The 14,045-nt window shown below is 35.9% G+C and overlaps 1 protein-coding gene across 7 annotated transcripts in view; it reads left to right on the top strand.

Annotated features, from left to right (window-relative positions):
- LOC121736812 (IQ motif and SEC7 domain-containing protein 1) overlaps nucleotides 1-14,045 on the top strand; it is a 232,103-nt gene that overhangs the window by 181,094 nt on the left and 36,964 nt on the right. The window contains exons 2-3 of one of the 7 annotated variants that reach the window (XM_042128219.1): nucleotides 5,225-5,230; nucleotides 9,147-9,446. The exons of 4 other annotated variants lie outside the window; for them this stretch is intronic. In XM_042128219.1, coding sequence (XP_041984153.1) covers nucleotides 9,364-9,446 — 83 coding nt within the window. In that variant the 5' untranslated portion in view covers nucleotides 5,225-5,230; nucleotides 9,147-9,363. The remainder of the gene's footprint in view (nucleotides 1-5,224; nucleotides 5,231-9,146; nucleotides 9,447-14,045) is intronic. 2 more of the 7 variants (XM_042128218.1, XM_042128220.1) reach the window with 2 other exon arrangements.

Below are 14,045 nucleotides of genomic sequence, written 5' to 3' on the forward strand. Positions count from 1 at the left end.
TCTACATTTGATACGACTTGCGTTTTATTTTGTCATATATTATGGTTACTATCATGTTGTTAGTATCAATTTTAAGATGGCTTTGTAGCAGATAAAACAAGTTAACTTATGTAGAAAAAATGGTATACACTGTTGTTTTCAAATAGCATTTATTTAGTCAAACATAAACGTGACCGACACTACATGCAAAAGGAAGTCGTTTCCGAGAGTGTTTGTAAACACCAATAATCTTCCTCTCTGTGTGCTAAATAACTATACTTTGTATTTTTATCGAAAGTGCATGAAACAAACTATTATAAAATGGTTACCTATAACCTGTGAGTTATTTAAAAAAAGATTTATTAGCAAAAGAAATTGTGACCGACACTACAGCCCAAAACGTGACCGACACTACACTCACTTTGTGCAGGTAAAAGTCGGTAGTTTTACATTAAACTTTAAAATCTATGTATCTCAGCACGTACAGTACGAACTCTAAAAGTATATAAAAGCTAATCAGTAATTAGTTAATTCATTAAAATGCTTTTTTTGAACTTAAACGTCACAAAAACGAAATCACTAATAATTAGTCAAAAAATAACTCAACACGAAATCTTCTCAAAAACTATTAACATAATAACCCAAGAGGCAGCAAGAGGAAGTCTGCCTGACTTTCGTCATTTTTTTAAGCTAAAAATTTTCCTTTATATGAGCCCTATAGAGGTAAGAACGACCAGACACTATGGAGTTTCGGTCGCTATTACTTTAGAAGGTTTCCAGTTCTGCAGGTCTATCTTACGTTTAATAAAGTTTAAAAATCAATAATTTTATCTTATTTTCTTGCGATATCTGTAAGAATCTCATATTCTACTGCCAGATTTTTGTAACAATTGCTTCCCATTTCCAGATATCGCTAAATTTTGGATTTTGTTTGACTTTGAGGTGGTCTGGCAGGTTTTTAAAATAATAATTTAGCTTTCTGCTTCTCTCTCTCTGCTTTCTATAGCTATTTTCGCCACCTATCAGCAAAAATAACAAATAAAACGCTACTTTTGGGCGTGATTGACTCTACAATGTGACTGACACTACAAAAATATTTTGTAGAGTTTAGGTGTTATAATAGAGATGTCAAATTTTTAATGCCGGCATGAGTAAGGAAAGTTTCTAATTTTATTGATGCAAAAGTAATTTTACTGTAGTTAAAGACAAAAGTAATGTTTTTTATGTGACCGACACTACAACTCGACACTGTGATCTTACAAGCCTATTATATCTTTATAAAAATGAATTTTCTTGAATCTCAAAAGCTATATCGGTATTTAATTGTTTGAACAATCAGGGTGTAACAAAATATGACAAGAATTTAAAATACATAACGTGAAAACTAAGTCAGAACTTCATCACACAAAACCACACTCAGCCGAGCTCACGACATCATCTCATAAATGGCAGCTTTGCTAAAAAAGTAATGCTTAGAAATTGTTGCTTCTATAAAATCTTAATAGTACCATAATGTTGTGACTATAATTAAATATTTTTAATACCAAAATCAGGTATTTATTTTCTTAGTTTATGGTAGACTTTTACATGGAACTGCCCATTATTTTTATCAGCCTACAGTGTCCCACTGCTGGGCAAAGGCCTCCCCTGTGAAAATCCTGTGAAAAATGTAGAGCTTTAAATCTTATATATAAAATTCTCGTGTCACAATGTTAGGCCGCGTACTCCTCCGAAACGGCTTTACTGATTTTAACCAAATTTTATATGCATATTCAGTGGGTCTGAGAATCGGCTACTGGGTACTTTTTATATTGATAAGTGCATTTGTTGAATAAATAATAGTAAATTATTATTACAACTCGAGACTGACGGTGACCATTGTTTGTGCGACGGGATAGCGATGGACGTTGCCATGGTGCCATACTTATTTAGTCACTTCAATAAAATTATACGGGCGAAATACTTTGTACGGTAAAGAAACGTTTGCCGGGACAGCTAGTATCTTATATAATGCAATATGAGCTACAATAATATTAATTTACGTCAGTATCTTTAACGAATCTGCCTTCGAGTTCGCTATGTATTAATTAAAACAAACTTTGAGTTTAATTTAAAATTATACCCACATAAAATATTTTAACACTGCGGTTATAGAGCGTTAAGCGAATTTGTGTTTAATTGCAAGAATATAGAGTTTGTTTTCGATTGGCGCGAGTCGGTGCTAACTGGCGATATCGCCAAAGTATCGGTCAATCGAATGTCCATTGTTGGAAATTGGAATGGAAGTGAAATACTTAAGAATAGGATAATAATAATATTATGTTACTGCAATGTTTTCGAGCAAGATGCAGCACTTGCATAGTAAACAAAAAGTTTTAGACGTGGGAGAGCCATGCTTCGGCACGAATGGGCCGGCTCGACCGGAGAAATGCCACGTTCTCACAGAAAACCAGCGTGAAACAGCGCTTGCGCTGTGTTTCGCCGAGTGAGTGAGTTTACCGGAGGCCCAATCCCCTACGCTTCCCTACCCTCCCCTATTCCCTTCCCCTCCCATCCCTACCCTCCCCTATTCCCTCTTGAAAGGCCGGCAACGAACCTGCAGCTCTTCTGATGCTGCGAGTGTCCATGGGCGACGGAAGTTGCTTTCCATCAGGTGACTCGTTTGCTCGTTTGCCCCCCTTATTTCATAATTTAAAAAAAAGTTTTGTTCGACGTTTGACGTTTCTGATATTTTTCTGACATAACGTGTGCTACATGCTACATGTCGTTTTTTGGTCGGATTATTTACTGCTTTTGTTAGTAGCGCCCTCTGCTTTTACCTTCGCGCAATGAAATCTATTAAGATATTATACAAACATAGTTTAGACTAATTAGGAACCTTGTTCTGAAGCATTAACTCTATTGAAGCTGGTGTAGGCGGCTAAGACAATTTCTGCGTGCTGTACCTGTTTCTGACTTCTAGACAATGAGTTTCTAAAATACTAGAGTAGCAATGTCTTACAAAAGATTCTCAGAAATGCGTAACCACTTTTTTGTTCAAAAGACAATGTCAAGTCATATATTCATTATGTCATTATGTATGGGAGATATGCCTGCAGGCATCTTCGAAGTGGCAACGCGTTGCTACCGTAAACTTCCAATCTAGTTACGTTAGTAACATAGAATATCATTGCTTCTAGACCTATTTTACAAGAATTACATGGAATGTAGGCATATATTTTTTGACTGTAGCTTATCTATACTACAGCGTTGTGGATGTTTTGGATTCGCCAAAAACACGAACGAATAGATAAATCATATCTCACTTGGAGATTACCTAAATTTTAATTTACTTAATAATTACAATTTTTTATTTATTTAATGGAGGTTTTCAATTTTATATCTTCGTTAAATTAAAGTTCACTTATTTTATTATTTAATGTATCTGAGTGCGCCAGTTAGTCTTGTAGCTGTTTTTGGGGTTAGTCGCCCTCTTAATAAACTTTATTAAGAGGGCGACTAACCCCAAAAATAAAACATCGTCCTTCTCTCTTCACACTCACGCCCGTCTCTCTTGTGCCAGGTGAAAAAGAACGACGCGGATTCATCGTCAAATTAGTTTTTTCTCAATAACTCGATAAATATACAACATTTTAAAAATCCGCTAGGTCGATCTCTCAATGATAGAATTTTATACAATGTGTTAAAATATTAACTTAGTTCAATGCACGGTTATGGCAATAAATGAAAAATTCGTGAGAATTAGATGCATCTTTGTGATTTTTTTCTATCGACAAAATTTTAAGATATCGTGTTTTTGCTCAGATCAAATTCTCGGAAATATAATGTAGTATCTAATTTTAGAAAATAAAACAATTCGAAGCTAATTTCAAGTATAAAAATGAATTATAAAATCGACACTTTAGGGTTAGTCGCCCCCTTAATACTTATTACTAATAATAGCTTATTAGTAGGTTAAACTAGATAGATACAACCTTGATAGCCTTTCCGTCCCCTAGGACCTTAACCTTTATATTAGATTGCACACACACACAAACATATTGTGTGTGTCTGTCTGTGAATGCCATCACGCGAACGCGATTATTGCGAAATAGTTTCATTAAATCTATTGGTTTACCCAGAACTTAGTTCGGGGGTCATTTTGTTGGTTAATCAATGGATTTGAAGAAATTAGGAATTAATTTTTATTTTTTAATTCATAATTAAGTACTTTTTATTTTCATTATCCGCCATGACGATAAAAATGTTGAAGAAAAGTCTATTTTTAACCCACTTCCAAAAAGGAGGAGGTTATAATATTAATATTCGGCTGTGGATATTTTAGACTTGCATAATCAACATGTAGAGTACCTACAGCAGAGAGATTTTGCTTAGAGAGAGAGAAACTAAACACTTTATATTTTATAAAATCAATACTTACTAATCTACGAATAATAAAAACTAATATAATGAAATAGAAAACTTAGCCTGTGAAATATTTACATGGATATTCCATGTAAATATTTCACAGGCTAAGCTACGAAGGTATTGAGACGATACTGGCAAAATTGACAAGGCACGGGAACCCGTGTGATTTAATTTATGCGTGCCCAAAGTTGCAGAAAAATCTAGTTTATAATTTCGTAGAGGACATAATTTCTGTGAAGACTGTGATTTCACATTTTGCAAACAATATTGCTAAGTACAAATAAATTGCTCAGTACAAATAAATTGCTAAGTACAAATTGCTAAGTACTGACATACGGTTTTGCTCGATAGTTTTACTCCAAATCGAGCAATAACCACCGTGTGGACCGCAAAACTGACAGCTTGAAGGCTCGCTTTTTTTTTTTTTGTTAATGGCCCCCTATCTGGAACCTCTTGTTCCCCCTTCAAAGAGGAGGGACAATTGTTTACATTGTTTTATTTGTTACATTGGTATTCATTTTTAATTGTTGTTTACTTTTATTTTAAAACTATTCTTTATCCAACAATTTTTAATAATTTGTTGATTTTCTTGTTTCTACGTAATATATTTCACTTCATTTAACAATTCCGCTTTGAGCCGGCTCGATGGAATTAAATATGTCAAATATGTAATTTCCTTCGATTCGGAGTAAAACTAACGAGCAAAACTGTTTGTGAGTACTTAGCATTATGATAACATTATAAGTAGCGTACCTATTATTATATCAATCGATTATTATTAGAGCGACAGCTGATCATAATAAACATGGCGACCTTGCGACTTGCGACTACTTCCTAGTTAGTGGTTTCACTAAAACCGAGTCGAATCTCTTTCGATTCACCGAATTACATAATTCATCCGAATACAATATCATCAATATAGTTTTATTGTATGATTGGTTTTCGTTTTAAAAGTATAATAAAAGAAAAGTTAGTTTAGGTAAGGACGATCAATGTGTAAATGCTCTACCTATCATAGGATGGAATATTGGAAAGAGCACAATTTAGTTAAAGTCGACAGTAAACAGAAAGTAATGAGTGTTATACGTGGGAGAGCCATGCTTCGGCACGAATGGGCCGGCTCGACCGCAGAAATACCACGTTCTCACAGAAAACCGGCGCGAAACAGCGCTTGCGCTGTGTTTCGCCGAGTGAGTGAGTTTACCGGAGGCCCAATCCCCTACCCTATTCCCTTTCCTACCCTCCCCTATTCCCTTCCCTTCCCATCCCTACCCTCCCCTATTACCTCTTAAAAGGCCGGAAACGCACCTGCAGCTCTTCTGATGCTGCCAGTGTCCATGGGCGACGGAAGTTGCTTTCCATCAGGTGACCCGTTTGCTCGTTTGCCCCCTTATTTCATAAAAAAATAAGTGCATGGGAAGGGGAATTGGAAACTTTGTCTATTCTTCTTTTTATAGATATCTAATGCCGGCTCTTGATATAGGCGAACGCGTTGGCCAACGCGTCTGCAGACGCGTTGGCCCAATGTGTAGAACGGGCGTTCGCGCGTTGGCCGTAGGTATTTAGACGTTGGCCGACGCATCTGCGAGCTTGCCGCGCGGGTCGGAAATGTCGGCAAAAGATCAAAGAACATTTGTCGCAAGCTTCGCGCTCCATCCACACATAGGCCGCGCGATCAGTTTGCCCGGAGTTATAATTATGATAATTATTATAATATGTAATAATTTTTGTATGTAATAATTTAATAAATAATAAGTAGGTAATAAAATAATTACTTGTATTATTTTAATATTATAAAATATTATGTAAAAGTGAGTTTATTTCTTTGTTTGTTACGTTTTCTCGCCTTTTATTTATTTATTTCCAGAATACTCTTTAAAAACTTTTTCTTGTCCACATTTACAAAGTAATTATAAGCTGTGAATAAATAAACAGCTGCAGCTGTTAGCGACTAAACATCCATTTTGAATCCGTCCGCACATTGGCGCGATCCAAAGCATACTGAACGACCTTCCTATGTGTGGATTACTCACAAACGCCGTTGCAAGCGCACTGCCAACGCGTCTGCAGACGCGTTGGCCAACGCGTTCGCCTATATCAAGAGCCGGCATATGACAGATTTAGCTTATCCCATTGGCTCCCGTGATCATGTCAAAGGGTTTTCGTGGATGGTGACTGTTGCCGATCCTTACCCACAAAGTTGCAGTATGACAGTCAGACCGACTGTTATGGATCTATTACAAATTAATCACAGTGACCTTTAATACAATTTGATAAGTTAGCTGGATTTAAATGCCAAATTTTGAATCCATTTGAACCAAATAGGTGTTGACCATACGAGTATGAAGGTGTGTTCTATGACATCACTTTTCCATTATTGTCGCCAGGGCAGGGCTGCCAGATGTAAAAACTGCGCGATCGTATCGGTAGCTCTAAAAAGTCGTATTCTGTAGTAGGCTCAACATAAAAAGATCGTACATAAAAAAAAACTTTAATTTTAAAAATATAGTCTGTCAAGAAAGTAAAGAAATTAAAAAGTGGCAACATCGTAGTGTCATCCCTTTTAAATCAATCTAAGAAAAAAGGGATGACCCTACGATGTTGCCACTTTTTAATTTCTTCACTTTCTTGACAGACTATATTCATAAAAAATTTAAAACGGAATTACTTGATTTCAAACTAAAACACGAAGTAAACTTAGCACTCAGCTGCGATATGCGAGTTGCGACCGGCAATAACAAGTTTACACTTTCAATCAAACATACATTAGAAAAGAAGACTATAGTACTGGAGCAATGCAAGCAATCCCAAACTTAATTCGGTAAACTCAAAGGTTAAAATCAAATAACAACTTGTCGCCCTGAGGTGTGTGGAATTTGGTGGAATAATATATAAACATGAACATGTTTGTTTATGGTAAAAATGTTGCCAGGTCACATCTAAATTAAAATCCAAATCAAAATTGATTTCAAGTTTATGATATTCAATTCGAGATTATACATCTAACAAGTCGTATGTCTTATGTACGATCGTAATTTTACAATCGTACAATAGTAAATTGTACAAATAATCGTACGAGTACGATTTAAATCGTACATATGGCAGCCCTGCGCCACCAGGGCGAACGGTTCAACAAATATGGCGACGACCTTTGCCCAAGAGTTCTGTAATTATTTCGCAGCGAGACATGGTGTGATTGATCAATTTTATGGCCCACGATGGATGTCTAATGGGTTGTGATGATGGGTTACTTCTATGCATTGGGGTGTCAATTGCCAATCTGGGTTAAGTGCAAATAGCTAAATGTGTGTAAGGATCGTTTCGAGTAATGTTTGTTTACTTGGAAAATGTAAAATAAATGATATTTTTAAGGATATTTCTAGAGATATTACGGTTTCAAAATACATTCTCTTTCACGTGGTTTCAAACGGCTAGTAATGAAAACTGCCAATAGTGGAGTGCCTTAAAATTGACCCTTGGTTAAATAACATATTATTCCTTGTTATGGAAGGCGCAGTATAATATTTTACTCTGGATCAGCAGCGGTGTAACTGAATATATTAATAGTCTATCTGTGGCATAAGGTTAAAATGAGGTCCCTATTTCACCAAATCGCGAACATATATCTATGAATATATTTTGTTTCTGAAGGTTTTTCCCTGATTTACGTAAAAAATTTAAGCCCTGGATAATCCACGGTGTCTTGACTATTGACGTGACATCAATGTTTGTCCGATGTACACTGTCGGTGTCCACAATGGGTGTCGACGTGTTGCGTGAACTTGTTACATAACGCGATCAATCGTGTACTGGGAGGATTACATTGTGTCGGGGCCTTTAGTGAAGTTGCATTTTCATGTTTTGGATAGTGACGTTTTAGAAGTCAGTGATGTATAGAATTTGACATAAGATATCGTGAGCGCTATTTTACTTAGACACGGGTCATGTTATGCTAAGTACTCACATACGGTTTTGCTCGATATTTACTCCAAATCGAGCAATAACCACCGTGTGGACCGCAAAACTGACAGCTCGAAGGCTCGCTTCGAGCCGGCTCGATGGAATTAAATATGTCATTTCCTTCGATTCATAGTAAAACTATCGAGCAAAACCGTATGTGAGTACTTAGCATTAGACTGCATACATATTTTTATATTGTTAGCTTTAAAGATACCGAATACAATTAATAGTCTTAACTGTACTATTATATTCTATTCTGTGTCTCATCATCATCATCATCATCATCATCATATCAGCCTATAGTCGTCCACGGGCCGTCGTCGTCGCCATAGGCTGTGTCTCAACTCAATAAAAATACTGGCTTACTGAAAAATTGAGTAAGTACCTACTGTAGATTGTAGAACATGTTTTCCGGGGATGGCATGCATTAAAATAGAACAATCTGTCATTCATATTAAATATAAATACTTGTTTGAATTTTAACTATGAAATATTCATTTCCTTTGATGGTCCTAAACGTAAATTACATGAAAATTTAGATGCATATTTTATGCTGTTTTCATCAGCAATAGAAATCTTAAATAAGAAAGATGAATGCAGTCCGAGGAATAGGAATAATGAGTCTGGGTTTCTTAAAAGCTCTGTGGACTGTGACGGATGTACAGCGAATACTAAGATGATTTTATAAGGGTTCCTTCCGTTTTTCTCCTTGTGACTTTGAATCCTTTTAAAGGATGCTAATTTTTTATGCTCCTTCCTGGGTTGTCTGGTCATAATTTAAATTATTTTCCCCCTTTTAGCCATCAAAATATATCTATGATATAGAAAATAATTGCAATAACGTCATAAAAGTGGAAAAAAGTGTAAAACTCGATGTGACGCAAATAATGTAACAAGGTTACGGTTGTGACGTAGTTTTTGTAACCAAGTGGTTCAACTCGGTTCAAAGTGGCGAAGTCGGAGTCCAGGATCGTGTTAGTGGGTGAAGGTGATGATGATGGTTGCTGTTGCCCTGGCATGAGGATTGGCGAGATTGGTGGTGCTATACTTGAGGCAGCCAAGCTGACCAGGTCTTGGTTTTGCCAGCGACCAGAGCACGGGTAAGTTGATGTTGATAGAAAAAACTGACTATTTCTCTTGATACAAGAACGACACAATATTATGATTTGGACTCTAAAGTCAACACTGATGGTGCCTTCTAGCTTAGCCTGTGTTTTTGGTTTCAGTTGATAGTTGATGGTTCCGTTGCTAATAGTTGCGTCTATTTTGAAACGAAAACGAATTATGTTTTAAATGAAATATTTTTTAGTCAATTTTTTTATTTATTATGACAACTTCCTTTTATTTACATAAATTCTTTCGGGGATTTAGATTATTTTGTTATCTCCTAGATATCAAGCGTTCATAATTAATATTGTGTCTATCGGTCAAATGATGTAGATTTCATACTATCTGATATTCTTACTTAATTTAGAAAGAATTTATGAATCGAATCAGCTAATCTCTTGAGATATATCTCTATATACTCTACTACGATGAGATATATCTCAAGAGATTAACTACGTAATATTATTATCTTATAAGATAATAATATTACGTAGTTACTACTATGTATACTAATTATTATTTTCAATTGGTCGCAAATATATTATCTTTGTTTATGTCGGCTTTGTATCGCTAAATAACAGTTTTCTACTTATCGTAGAACATAATAATTGCAAAAAAATTGTAATACAATTATTGTATTTACAATTATTATTGTACTATTAAAATATGAGTTTGAATTGCGTTTATGTCGAAAAGTACAATAATTGTACAATAATAATTGTAAATACAATAATTGTATTACAATTTTTTTGCAATTATTATGTTATTTTATTGGAATTAGAGTATCTTACAGTAAGATATTCTATTTCCAATTAAAGAATATAAAAATATTTTTTGCCCAAAAGAATAACACAGTTCCGTCTAAAAATTAGAAAGAAGAATAGTGATTCTAACGTGTACAATACAGAGCCTCTAAATTGAGCAATATTCTTCCTATAAACTCACGGCACTTGGCACTCCATTAGTTGTGTTTGGCCAACAGGCTATCAATTACATCGGCTATCTGACCAATAAACTTCAATTAACTATCGCAATATTACCCGTGAACTGTGGTTACCACACGATCGTCTTCTTAGGACATTCCCGCAATAGCTTGACCTTCTGTTAAGCTAGATTTATATGTATCACTTGTCAGCGCGAAAGAGCGGCTTGGCCAGTGCAGCTCGAGGTCACAGACATAATATAATCGGTCAAGTGCGAGTCGGACTCGCGCACGAAGGTAAAGGAACGGTATAGAGCGAAAGTAAACAAAAAATTGTATTATTTGTATGGGATATTTACTTTATTTTAATTTTATTATTAATTATTATTATTAAAGTACAAATGTAATTTAGGATTTTGTGAAAACTTCAAGTGCCTAGCTGTTACCATTATTGATCACGAGCAAAAAAGGCCAAAAAAAAACACGTTTCTTGTATGGATGCCCCCCTTAAATATTAACTTTATTTTATTTTTAGTATCTGTTGTTATAGCGGCAACAGATATACACAATCTGTGAAAATTTCAGAAGTCTAGCTATGGCTGTTCTTGAGTTACAGCCTGGAGACAGACAGACGGACAGACAACGAAGTCTTAGTAATAGGGTCCCGTTTTTACCATTTGGATACGAAACCCTAATAACGATTTGTTTAAATAGTGACGCGATTGCGATGTGATTTAAATACAATTGCTTGTGATCTCGCGAAGTAAGCGCCAAACCGCGCGTTCGGGCGGACGCATATAAATCCACTCTTAGTGACCTCTCGCTACCAAACCATAGTTTCCAAGGACATTTTCAAACATATTATGGACCTTTGACCTCATGTAGATCTTTGGCATCTTAATGACTGGATTTTCACCTCAGCTGACCTCCATCATCCATGTGCAATATTGAGATGATGGCCTTTGTTGGAAGTGATGGTGATGATGATAGCCTTTTATTATAGACTGAAGAGTAATTTAAAATTTTTTTAATCGCTCGTATAGTTGATCTGTCAATTAAAAAAGCTTTCACAACCTCACAAGGATAATAATATAAGATGGAATGTTTTTAACATCGTCAATTCAATTTTTGTTGGACGCTACCAATGTAGACTAAGTAAATATTACGAGAATTTTATCACGAGGACAATATGATCATTTGCATAATTAATTCCAAGAATTTATATAATAAATAAAAAACAAAAGTCATTTTCAGTTACGCAAATGTTCGTGAAAGTGTTGAATAAAAGTTAGCAAAATCGACCCACCACAGGTGATTAGAAAACTCGAACGTGGGCTATAAACTGCAGCTGGATTTTTAACTTCTAAGTGACTTATTACTCGTGTTTCTGTTGATTGTTATTACTTAATTAAACTTTTGTATGCGGAAAATCTATTATAAGTACTTTATTTGTAGCTTATAATGAAATGTCGTTAGTCTCGGTACTCGTTATGCGGGTTCTACACTCGCGGCGCAAATTGCGGACGCGATCGCGCCGTGAACGCGATTCGAACAAATACGAAGCCGCGAAGTGCGAATACGAAGCCGCGAAACCCTCCACACTCGCGGTTCGCGGGCTTCGCGGGCTTTCGCGCCGCGAGTGTAGAGCCCGCATTAGAGAGAATAGGAATTATGGTGGTAGCACATGTCAAGTAAATAATTGGAAAGTTGTGGTTTAAGACGTCTGCCTACTTTTAAAAGAGGACGCGCAAAATATACTTGGCAGCGCATGTACAAGTATACAATTGATTATCTTCGTTGAACAAGTTCCCTATTTTGTATGTATAAAACATTAAAAATAGATTGTGAATCGCAACAGAATTTTGAGTTTAAACTCGCGATGCTTGCATTTACTGTGAAAGAGATTCGCTTTCCATATACAGGTTGTTAAATGTGATACTATACCCGCATTTCCCTCTAAAGGATGTAACAAAACTTATAATAATTTAGGGATGTGATAATTATTTACACATGACACACATGACTTTGTGTTCTTTATTTTGTTGACTTTGATAGTAGCAGCTGAAAGAGCTTTTAACTTCTTTGTTTTTATGAGAAATGCCACAACGTTTATGAGTTTTCGCATAATCCATGCTACTTACTACTAATATTATAAATGCGAAAGTGTGTCTGTCTGTTACCTCTTCACGCCTAAGCCGCTGAACCGAATTTCCTGAAATTTGGCATGGAAATACCTTGAGTCCCGTGAAAGGACATAGGATACTTTTTATCCCGAAAAAATGTACGGTTCCCGCGCGATAAGCTAATTTTGGCGCAACGGAGTTGTGGGCATCATATAGTATGAAATAAAAAAACTATTTCGGGGCAGCTACTCTCACTGTGAACTCTATTCAAGAGACAAATACACAATCTAAATTATTATCACATCACACATATAAGTATTATCAGTCTGTTTTTGCACCCTGTATAATCGCATACACAGTTTATCCGCCCCGGCCATAATTTAATGACCTGAAAGTGTTACGTCCCAGTTGTATGTAGGTCCCCCCTCGATCTGGAATAACCTACATGTGTGATTAAAGCGAAGCCTAATTGGGGGTGAGTATCCGAACCCCGGGCCGCGGCCCGCGCCTTTGTTGTCTGTGACACGATTTACCAGATTAAATAAATTGCATTTGTATCTGTTCATCGTTAGCAGCATCAGCGCTTGTTAAAAAAAACATTGTAGTTTTGGCTATGTTGTGTTTTAATCAGTTTGAGGTAAAACGACCTATGGGGTCGCTACTGCGCTCGGGTCAATCCTATACCAGACCATTAAGAACATATAACCTCCTCCTTTTTGGAAGTCGGTTAAAAATGCTAATGAGAGAAATACTAATCATTAGAACTTGTATGGTGATGAAGCTAATTTCGTCACAAATTAGCCTCAAAAGAGACATTTTAATAGGAATTGTGCTTTCCTAGTTTTCGTTACAGCGTGGGCACCCTAATGTGATAGATTCCTGGAACTACCTCAATATTATACTTGAAGTCTTAAGAGGATACACCAGGGGCGAGAGAAATTGAAAATAGGTAATTGAAAATGTATTGCTGTCTCACCAATCTCAAGTCTCCCACCGCAGAGCGCGATAGAGACAACACGACAAAAGTTCTAATAAAAGAACAGAAAATCTTCGATTCGTTGTCCGCTGATTCCTTCTCCAAAACTTAACCGATTTAAGTACTTTTTTCATTAAGAATTAAAGCAAGGCTTGAGCTGTGTTCCTATGTTTTACTTTTTTTGTATATTTTAGCCAGTTTTGTTTTCTGGGTGTTTGAACACAGAGGAAAATCTGGCCATTTTTTTGGGTTTTTGGACGTTCTTTCTTTTTTAATAATTATGAAAAAAAAGAAAACATAGGGTCATGCTAATGGTGGCCATAGATATTCAGAAAAAAATCATAACTCTACCGGCATTATCCAGAAACAGGGGACAACGTTTGTATGGAATAACGGCGGTGTGGACTCCTCTTAACGCTTGATTTTCTGTATTATAAACTAGTACCTAAAACCTTATAATTGCCGTCTATCTAACTCAAATCAATATTTTTATTTGTACAAGGACCACAAACGGTCTGTTTTACGAGCTTATAATTTATACCTGGCTGAATGCCAATGATATTCCTATATT

The sequence above is a fragment of the Aricia agestis genome, chromosome 19 (assembly GCF_905147365.1).
Source record: "Aricia agestis chromosome 19, ilAriAges1.1, whole genome shotgun sequence".
Lineage (NCBI taxonomy): Eukaryota > Metazoa > Arthropoda > Insecta > Lepidoptera > Lycaenidae > Aricia > Aricia agestis.